We start from the raw sequence: 10,772 nt of genomic DNA, 5'->3' as shown, positions 1-10,772 counted from the left end.
GGGAAACGCACCAGGTTCCGAAAGTGCTAGGTGTGAAAACACCCTAAATTTGTTGCATTTTATCCCCTAGGAGAAATGGTACATAATAATTGAGATTAGTCTATATCTAGATCTCCTAAACTCTCTCATTAGATTATCTAGATTTTGTTTTTAATTAGCTGTATAACAGCCAGCTTAAACTCTGTAGGATACCAGCCGATCAGGTTTGGACACCCTTGTATAGGATCTAGCATACATGCATTTACATATTTACATGTTTTGATGTTAATTGCTTTGTGCCATTAAACTGGGGTTAACTTTTACTTCTTTGTTTTTCCACCTTAGACCTGATGGCACTGAAAGAGGAGAGGGAAGTATTGAATGAAACTGAAGAGAAAGATCAGTATGAGAATCTTCATGATTTCGTAACTGGAGAAAAAACTTCTTGTTCCTCACAGTCTGAAAAGACTTCCACACTAAAAAAAAAGCTCAAAAAACAGGAACTAGGAGTTATTTCACTTGCTTTCAGTGTGGAAAGAGTTTCAGTCAACAAGGAAACTTAGAGTTCACATGAAAATTCACACTGGAGAGAATCCCTTCACCTGCCTTCTGTGTGGGAAAAGTTTCAATGCTCACAGACCAATTTCACACTATAGAGAGCCCTTTTACCTGCAAACAGTATGGAAAGAGTTTCACTCAAAAAGGAAGCCTTAACAAACACATAAGAATTCACACAGGAGAAAAGCCTTACACATGCAAACAGTGTGGAAATAGTTTCAGTCAACAAGGAAATCTTGACCGGCACATGAAAATTCACAATAGAGAGAAGTCTAACAGATCCCCTCAGTCTGGAAAGAGTTTCAGCCAAAGTGGAAACCTTGAAGTCCACCAGAAAATTCACACTACGGAGAGCCCTTTTACCTGCCAACGGTGTGGAAAGGGTTTCACTCAAAAAGGAAGAATTCACATGAGAATTCACACTGGAGAGAGGCCTTACACATGCAAACTGTGTGGGAAAAGTTTCAATCAAAAAGGAATCCTCAACAAGCACATGACAATTCACACTGGAGAAAAGCCTTACACATGCAAACAGTGTGGAAACAGTTTCGGTCAAAAAGGAAGCCTTGACAGACACATGAAAATTCACAATAGAGAGAAGCCTAACAGATCTCCTTAGTTTGGAAAGAGTTTCAACCAAAATGTATAGAATGGACAGTTCTGGTCCTTGATTCTGATTGGTTGAGCCACAATCAAAGCTATTGTAAATTACTCTGCAAACATACACCTTTTTGTTTCTCGGCAACCACTTTGTTGCAACCACAACTATTTCTGAGGAACTTCAGTTGAGCTCAAAAGTTTACGTTTCCCTTTCAGAACTGAATCCCTTGTCAAAAAATCCTAAAGCATTCCAATAAGAATCCTGTACAGGCTTCCAATTAGAACTGCTATTATATTTTGGAACCATTCTTAAAGGATTCCATTAGGAATTGTCTTATAGGATCGCCTTATAGGACAAGGCATAAATATCATTGTGGCGAGGGGGGGCATGGGAATGCAAAGGCTGCAATGGGAGAATGGGTGCGGAGATGAACGGTGAGAAGGAGGTCAAGTGAATGATGACTAACACTTGTCTCTATTAAATCCATTTACGCTGAAGGCTTTTTGACACTCAGTCCGGATGAGGGGGCATGTCCCAGCAGGAAAGTGACGTCAATGCATACCCTCTATAAGTTGCCCGCGAGCCTGGGAGGAGGAGAGAGAGATTGATCCCCGCCAGAGGCAGAGCATTGTTTATGTGTGTTTTTGAGAGACTGTGAAGGCAGAGAGCTGGACAGCACTTTATTTTGTTCTTTTGTTTATTTGCTTATGAGTAATAAAAGGTTTACTCACCACCCCTGACTTTCTCGTCCTTCCTCTTTATCAAACTGTATTACAATCCTGTAGGATCATTTCTATCAGAAAGACTCAGAGAGAAGGTAAATGTTTACATGCTATTTATTCCATAAAGTAGTAACAGATGGTAGTGAGTTACAATGATTTATATAAAGTTGTATTAAAAAGGTTTTTTTGTCGTAGGCCCTGCGTGTATCCATCACAATTTCAACCAGGGCTTCATAGGCAGGGGAGTCCACGGACAACCATATCTTCATCCTTTGCTGGTATCTTGTCAGCTCTTTATTGTAGCATTTGTACTCCATGCCATTTTCCTCCCAGTGATGAACCCCTGAGATATGATGGAGTATTTACGGATTTTAATGTCAGACCACTAGATGAGCCCCTGAGATGGATCCCCAGTGAAGACCTCGTCACCTAGTCGGCCATCAGCACAGGACCATGGGAACCAGATGAATCCTCTGTGTCTGGCCAGAGGAGAACTGGCCCCTCAACGGGGCCTGGTTTCTCCCAAGGTTTTAGTTCCTTGCCACTGTCGCCTCTGGCTTGCTTAGTTGGGGACACTTCATTTTCAAATGATATTGTATACTATTTGAACTGAACTGAGCTGAATGATGACATCATCAAATTAAATGATGAACTCCCTTTAACTGAAAATTGAGTGTTTACTGTTGCCCTTTTGCATTATTGATGCACTATTTCCTATTTAATACTGTACAGCCGCTTTGTCACAATTCTGTATTGTTAAAAGCAGTAAAAAAGTCAACAAAGGTGACTTGACTTGAGCATTGATTTCCACTGCCTGTGCAATTCCTGACAATAATGTAAGAGTCCAGGCAGAAAATTGGTTTAGTACAAACATTCATTCTAAAGTATCTTGAAAACATTCAAATTTTTGCATGCCATTAAGTTATTGTGCAAGATTTGTGATAACCAGCAATGTCATTATGCATTACATCTCTATACAGCATGCATATGAGCAATCAATTAGACTTTCATTTTGTGAGGAGTTGTGTGTGTATGCTTGTGCACCATTGCATCTCCCTTGGATAAGCAACAACTCCACCACATGATTGCTCAAACTCTTCACCCAAGGGGCAAGATCTTTGCAATTCTTCCGAATGGATGCAGAAACCAGCTTCTTCTTTATTCCTGAAGGGTACAGTATACAAGGGTACTTTATTAAAATGTAAGACAATTTCTAATAATGCACACACAAAAGGCTCGTTACCTAACCATTAGGGGTGGTATCAAGTAAAACTGAGAATCTAATCCTTCAATCTGCTGAAATTATATGCATCTGACCTTGATTCCTCCCATAAATACCGGCATGTTTTTGAAATGGGCATTGATGTGGGCAATTGGTCGTTTTGAAAGTAGAATTGAAATAAACAACACAGTCCTACATTGTTTATCTTATTCTAATAAGCCATTATGGCCATCATAGTAACACAGGCTACATTATAGGTTCATGTGTTGATACTAAAAGTTGTGTAGACTACCTTCTCTACTGAAAGGATTTGATAAGGGAATTGATAGAGAATCAAACAGATAAAGCAGGATCGACAATGGTATCAATATTGTTAATATCCTATAATTTCCTTGAATAAGTATCAACAGGTTGTGCTCTACTGCCCAATAGACTAACCTTTTGCCACATGCCATGGATCATACTGGTGTATGATGTTAGGATATTGCTCTATCATCAATTTTCTGATGGATGGATGTCTATCGATTCTGACCACTTTGTTGTCAATGCCTTCATCCTAAGAGCTTCTCTAGCTCTTTCCTGAACCCTATTGGTTCCATTGCTACTGAACTCATGGCCTGGGACACCTAGAGGGAACAAGTTTATAGATTATTACATTTTAGACAAAACTTGTTAGCAAATTTATTCTAGGGTTGTGTCCATTTGTTTACCTGAACCAGATCAAAAACAACTATCTTATTTTAGGAGTCATCCATTAAGGAATAGGTTGTATATTTGCATGAATAGCCTGGGCTGTCACTCCTCCCATCTCCGCAGAGCTGTACTCACTCACCATCCTGATTCTGGCAGATTAGTCGCAATTTTATGATGTCTTCCTGCTTCTTGCATGCTGTTTCAATCACCAGAATGAGGTAGCTTGCCTGTATGTTGTGGTATGTTGTTTTTTGGGGCCAAGAGCCCAGCCCAGTCAGCGATGTCTGTAAATGTTGCACCAGTGAAGAGTGTGGCAGCTGCTGCTAGTAGGTTGTTTTCCGACATTCCATGTGTGTTTGGGCATGATTCCCAATGTCCAGTATGTCCATTGATGTATTTCCAGCTCACGGTGATTCTGCTACCAATTGTTTTTATGGTCTGGTCTGCCTCGGGCATCACAGCAAAACAAGTGGAGCATTTCTGGAAGAGACTCATTCACAATCCACTTTCTCTCCTTTCATCTTCTGGGATGTTCAGAGCTGCTTAAAGTGCTTTCTGTAGTAGAGGTAGAGGGGCTTGTGAATAGAGCAAAACTGGTATCAGCAGGATCAGCAGCAGCCTCTGAACATATGCTGATGTCCAAGGCTGATGTTGAACTGATGTCCATTGCAGATGATGTGTGTGTTTCCTGTTATTGACGATTCAACATTGCAATATTTATTTTCTCAAATTTGCATGCTAGTTTTGGTCATGTCAAATAAAAATTATTTGAATAAACAATTATCTGATTGTTCTATGATTGCATTTGATAATGCTATAGCTAAGTGTCAGCAGAATGAGGAAAAAACTCAAATATTTTCATTACTTATGAATTATAGATAGTGGACATACAACTTGGTCACTCACATCAAACATTAAACTTTTTCTTGGACTGCACACAGCCATGACACCTGACGAAGATGCAGTGTCCTATAAATGATAGAGATTTCAAATAATTTTAGGACTTTCTTTCATAACACAGTACACAAAACTAGACCATGAGTAAAGATTCATTGGCCTACCAATTGTGTCCATGTGGGTGCCAGGGCAAAAATGGCTTTGTGCACTGTCTGTGCAGGACTACTCAGCTGCAACGGTAACGGAACTGCAAGCTAAAAAAAACACAATTTTCTTTCAACAGCATAGGTAATATGATATTACATACAATTACAAATGAGCCTATTTTCAAAAAAAGTGGAGTGTTCATTTAAAGGGGTCATCGGATGCCCTTTTTCCCACAAGTTGATACGATTTTTTAGGGTCTTAATGAATAGTCTATAATATACTTTGGTTAAAAATTCTCAATGGTAGTGTAAAACAACACCCTTTTTACCTTGCCAAAATAAGCTCTGCAAAAATCATCCCATTCTGGTTGAGGCTGCTTTAAATGCAAATGAACTCTGCTCACCCTGCCCCTCTTTTCTCTCTGTGGAGTGACGAGCATGTTTACTTTAGCCACATTTAGCCACATTTAACTGCGTTTAGCCACTAAACTTGCTAACTAGCACATTATTAGGAAAGGCGATCGCAAAGATTAATAAAAAAACCCTTATACTCACTTCTGCTGTAAGTGAAGCTGGATCACGAATGATTCACGCGAACATAGACGGATATATGTAGATCGGGAGGTGCATTCCCTTCACAAACAAACATAATCCACTGCATCTTCAGCAGCTCAGATGTCTGGAGTAAATGACAACCACTACATTCATTATTACATCCAGCAACACAACACCTCAATCGCTTAAATTCTTGTCTAACTTACATCCCTGCTCCGGCATCAAAACATGGAGGTTGGACTGTTACAGCTGGTCTGAGGTAAGATGCTCATGTCAATCAACTGTCACGGGAGCGGCCTCTGTTGGTGTGACACCACAACAACAGGCATCTAAGAATGTCTTGATTTGTCAATTAAAAACCACTGCATGGATTTTTATCATTATAGGGTAGATTTGTACATACACTGCCAACACACATTAATGTTCAAACAACATGTAAAAGTGAGCTTAGCATCCAATGACCCCTTTAAGGACAATCCTTAAGTGACATACAGCAGAGAAGGACTTTATTACCTCCATTGTGTCAGTGGGGCAGTTGAGGTAGTCCTCAAGCGTGTCCAGCATGTCTTGAATTTGGGGAGTAGAATTGCAGCAGCGATTAGCTCTGGATCAATGAGCATCTGTCCAAAAAAATTTTCAATTCCTGACAGAAGAGCATTAAGCAATGGTGCACATAACCTGGAGGAAATTCAAATGTGTTGAAGTTTGCTCTTCAGAAGTGTTATTGTAGGTACCAACCTCTCCCTGAAGAACATCAAGTGCTTTTGCAAATGGGCTCATTGTCTTTGCATATTCTTCCAGAAATGCAAGCTCCTGTCAAAAAGCAACAACAACAACAAAAAAAGACTGTCATGTTTTGTTCCAAGTGAGATCTAATTATAGATTTTGTTTTGTAATGTTAATGAGCAGTACTGTATCATTTATACTCCATGTGAGCAACAGATTATATATTTCATATATACTTTTAAAAACTTTTTATACACAGTAGAAATGTAATATTTTATTATATTATTTATTATTTTATGTATTTTAATATACATGTATTTATTATTAGCCTATCTGAATCCATCCAAAACTGCCAAAGATGCATTGAAAATAATATTGTATCATATTGCAATCAACAAGCTAAGATCTGAAAATTAAGTGGTACTTACATGGCAATTTTTAACACATTGCAGACAGCTGTAATGGCTCTTTCTCCTTGTTCCCTCACAATTCTCACAATCCTCTCCACAGCTAGAAAAAGGAAATTCCACCTAGTGTCATTTGGCCTCAAGAGCTGGAGTTTGCAGTTTTCTTTGATTATATCAGCAGCTGTTATGGATCTTGCACTTCTGTTCCACAGACTTAGAAAATGTGGAGTTGAATTGGAATTGGCTATCAAGACATCAACTGTAGACAACAGGTTCAGGAGATGGCAGACACAGCGATGGTGTTTAGGCAGTTGATATTCCAGGCCATTATCTTGGTCCAACATAGTTTCAGCTTCAACAAACTCAACACCCTCACTGTTTTACCCCTCTCCTTAATCATCATCACTCTCTCTTTCTCCCATCTGACTTGGCCTGGCCCCTTCCACACTTTCTGGATTATTATTTTCATCAAGTTCACCATAGATTGTAAATGCTTTTAGAAAATTGGAGCTATTATCAGTTGTTGTGCATACAATCTTTTCACAAATGTTGAACTCTGTGTGAATTTTATTCAAGGCACCTGCAAGTGCAGAAAAAGAGTGTGCCTTTTAGTTGTGTACATGCTAGGGCAGCATAACATCTCTGTAGAGTTTCAGGATCTATCCTATGAAGCACCTATGAAACACCTATGAAGCTCCGTCAATGTGCTGTCCAGCAGCCAGTGATGGTTGCAATGAACTCAATTTCACTCATGGCTTCTTTCAGGTTGTTCTTCATTTTCTGTGTTGCCTTTTCACCTTTGATTTTTACAGTGCCACGAGACATTACCACAACACTTGGTTGAAGGAGATTCACAACAGTTTTAAAAACTTCCTGTTCAATAACACTTAGGGTGTAGACCATAAATGACAAAGTTAATGATCGCTTCATCTACACTGTTCTGTGAGACCCTCTTGGTTTCCCACAACTTCATTTGCTTTGATGAGGGACCTGCATCTGATGTTTTTCTTTTAAGAGCAGTTGAAGTGAGCTGGGTATATGTCTCCATGTGGGTGGCATGCTTTCTCTAGAAGTGACAAGTAACATAACATTACATTCAAGAAACAGGCAGACACATATGACAGAAAATTATATCAGCTACCAGAATTACAGTTCCTTAAAAAAATATTATGCACCCAGAGGTGATATAGATTATGGTGGAGAACTGATGGTAAATTAAGTTAATTATTTTCTAATGAAAATAATAGCTAGCTAACCTTACAAATATATCTAGTTAGTAAGTTAACTAATGTTCACTAATTAGTAGTAATGTTAGCAAACACATGTGCTGCAATATAGTTATTGTGATAGCAAAATGTGCACCAGTATGAATTTATGCTAACATTACTGAAAAACATAGAAAATAGACTATTTATACTGAAAACATTAAATTGGCTCATGACAATAAAGAGATAACAATAAAACATGTAATTTACCTGTATGTGCTTTCTTAAATTCTATGGCAAATTCTTGAAACCCAGCACTTCATGTTTTTTAGGTAGGCACAATTCCCAGTGCATTTGCCAGGAATCCTTCTACAAATTTGAACATCTCCCTCATATATGGCCATGGGTGATCAGGAAAGTCTCTGTTCTCAGTCATTTTTACATTGCTGACACCCTCTGTCTCATTGTCCACGCTAGCCATTATTCTTGTTGCCTTCTGTCTTGCTCGTCATTAGCTTAATAAACTGGCCTAGGTTTACGGCGTGTGATAGCCACGAAAACCCAATGATAGGCTGAAAAAGCCACGCAATGACCAAAAATAGATTGATTGGTTGAAAAAGGCATGCGAATTGAAAAATAATATCTACAATGCCACCAAACAGATTAAAACTAAAGTAATGAGCCTGGTTTAAAAATGTAAGAAGTAGAAAGTACAGATAATTGTGTAAAAAAGTAATGAGTAAAAGTAAAAAATAGTCTGAAAAATAAATAGTGAAATAAAGTACTGATACCAGAAAAATCTATTTAAGTACAGTAACAAAGTATTTGTACTTTGTTACTTCCCATCTCTGTTGCCACATCAGCACTTTGTTTAATGGTTGCATGTGAACCAACATCATTGTTTTGTGTTAGCACTTGTGTAGTGGTGAAGAAGTCACTAAATCAAGAATCAATACCCTATGCAGTCGTTCATGAAGCGAACTAATATAATCTAAAATGTTTTTAGTGGGGTACGGACAGTCAGAAAAAAGAATTTGCTGCTGCAAAATCTTCAATGGGATATGCAGTGTGCTCAAAGATCAAATGTCAAAGACTGAATCCGAAAGAAGCTTGAGATGTGGTACAAACTGGAAATAACAATAATGGAATTTGCTCATCCCATTCTTTTTGTTGTACAACACAAACAAAAGTTAAGAGTATGGATCTGAGAGTTTGATAAAACCATTCAATGGCACCTTGCAACTGAAGATGATACACACTAGATACTTGATCTTTGATGTTTTTTTTTTTTTTTTTTTTTTTTTTTTTTTATTACTTTGGTTAACACTTTACACATGAAATCAAATCAAATCAAATCAAATCCTGATCAAACTGAATGTATTTCAGCACTCCAAATGTGGAGCAGAGTTTGACGATCACTTTAACAATTGCATGAGTTTTAAATAAATACAGAGATATTGCTTCAGGATACCTGGTGAACACACACATCAAAGTTAGCAAGTAAGAATTTCCAAATTTATTTTTGGGTAATGGCCCAATGCAATCAATCAAAATGCGCTTAAGCGGTTCACCAGTCACTAGTATCGGCTTCAATGGGGCTGGGGGAATAACTTGATTGGGCTTGCCGGATAACTGACATGAATGACAAGATTTACAGAATTTAGAAATGTCAGAATTCATTGAAGGCCAAAAGAAAGATTTTTACAAGCTATCATAATTTTTTCGAATGCCTACATGACTAGAAAGTTCATGGTCATATGCTACACTCTACACTCAGTACAATCTCTGTCACTGTACTTGTTCTCAAAAATGTTTTGGAACGACAACTTGAAAAAAGGTGCCCCAGTCATCAGTGACATGACCTGGAGACCACTTACACATTATAACGCTATTGTCAAAGAAGCAGGCAACTGGATACTCCGGCAAAACTGTTGGCTTGACAGCAGCTGCAACACAGTGACAGATATTGACACATTGTTTTTCCAAATGGCAAATCAGCATTAGGAAGTGCACACATTTCTTACTCAACGGAATCAAGGTCATAATAAAATGGAGTCAGACTACAATTTAACTTAAATTAAATAACTTTGCACATCGAAAAGACTAAACATGCAAGAAATCTTCAGCCACCATTGGATACCTTCTTTGGGCCAATCGTGTGGACCTTACACAGTGATAAGGAGGGGTTTTAAATAAAGTAGGGGTGGGCAACCTTGCTCCTGAAGTGCCAGTGTCCCTGCAGAGAGAAGAAAAAAAAATACCAACCTGTATTCTGAAGACCTTGATTAGCTTGTTCAGGTTTGTTTGATTAGGGTTGGAGCTAAACTCTGCATGGACACTGGCCCTCCAGGATCAAGGTTCCCTACCCCTGAAATAAAGTTTGTAAATTATTTAAAGATAAAGAAATACATCCAAGAAACTCATTTGCACATCTTTTAATGCCTTTTAAAACATTCCAGCGATTGAACACAATAAAAGTAGAAGAACATATTATATGAGTTTCAGTTTCAGTTACCTTCTGTGTCATTGTCCACAAGCTTTGGTGACAGGACTTTGAAATAGCAAACAGGGAAAACAATAAAGGCATGACTTATTTTGCATCCAGCAAGCCAACTCTTTTGAAGCTGTTGTCATAGCCTAGTAAATTTTTTATTAGAATAGGAAATAGCAAGGGCCCATAGAAAAATACTGTTGTATGTTTTTTGCAGCGGGGCAGCTCAAGAACGCCAGACACACAAGTACTCTGGCTCTTTTGCCCCAAAGGCTGCCGAGGCATTGATGTTAGTACTTGTCTAACATCAAAGTTAGTTCACTAACTTTTGCTTTTAGTTTAAATTATTACTTGTCCTGCCAAAATTTTTACTGGCCCCACAGAAAAAAAAAGTAATAAAATGAAATGAAATAAAATAGTTGTTGTTTTCATTGTTTCTGATAAATGTAACCTTTACAAATAAGGTTATGACACCAAAAGTACTTAACTTTAATAACTTATTTAATTGTTAAATATTGTTAGGCAAGTGAACACACTATATAGTGCTCACTGTATAAATATGGATTTAAC

At 38.1% G+C, this 10,772-nt stretch overlaps 1 protein-coding gene across 1 annotated transcript; it reads left to right on the top strand.

Moving 5' to 3' along the window:
* Window positions 1–607: 607 nt before the first annotated feature.
* Window positions 608–1,156, top strand: LOC127171284 (gastrula zinc finger protein XlCGF57.1). Its single transcript, XM_051119827.1, has one exon. The coding sequence runs from the start codon at window positions 608–610 to the stop codon at window positions 1,154–1,156; it is 549 nt and encodes a 182-aa protein (XP_050975784.1).
* Window positions 1,157–10,772: the final 9,616 nt, after the last annotated feature.

The sequence above is a fragment of the Labeo rohita genome, chromosome 9, assembly GCF_022985175.1.
Source record: "Labeo rohita strain BAU-BD-2019 chromosome 9, IGBB_LRoh.1.0, whole genome shotgun sequence".
In the NCBI taxonomy this organism is placed as follows: Eukaryota; Metazoa; Chordata; class Actinopteri; order Cypriniformes; family Cyprinidae; genus Labeo; species Labeo rohita.
This window is presented reverse-complemented; position numbering and strand designations above follow the sequence as displayed.

Coding starts and splice junctions, on each gene's coding strand:
- LOC127171284 (XM_051119827.1), top strand. CDS start 608: ATGCTCACAGACCAATTTCACACTATAGAGAGCCCTTTTACCTGCAAA.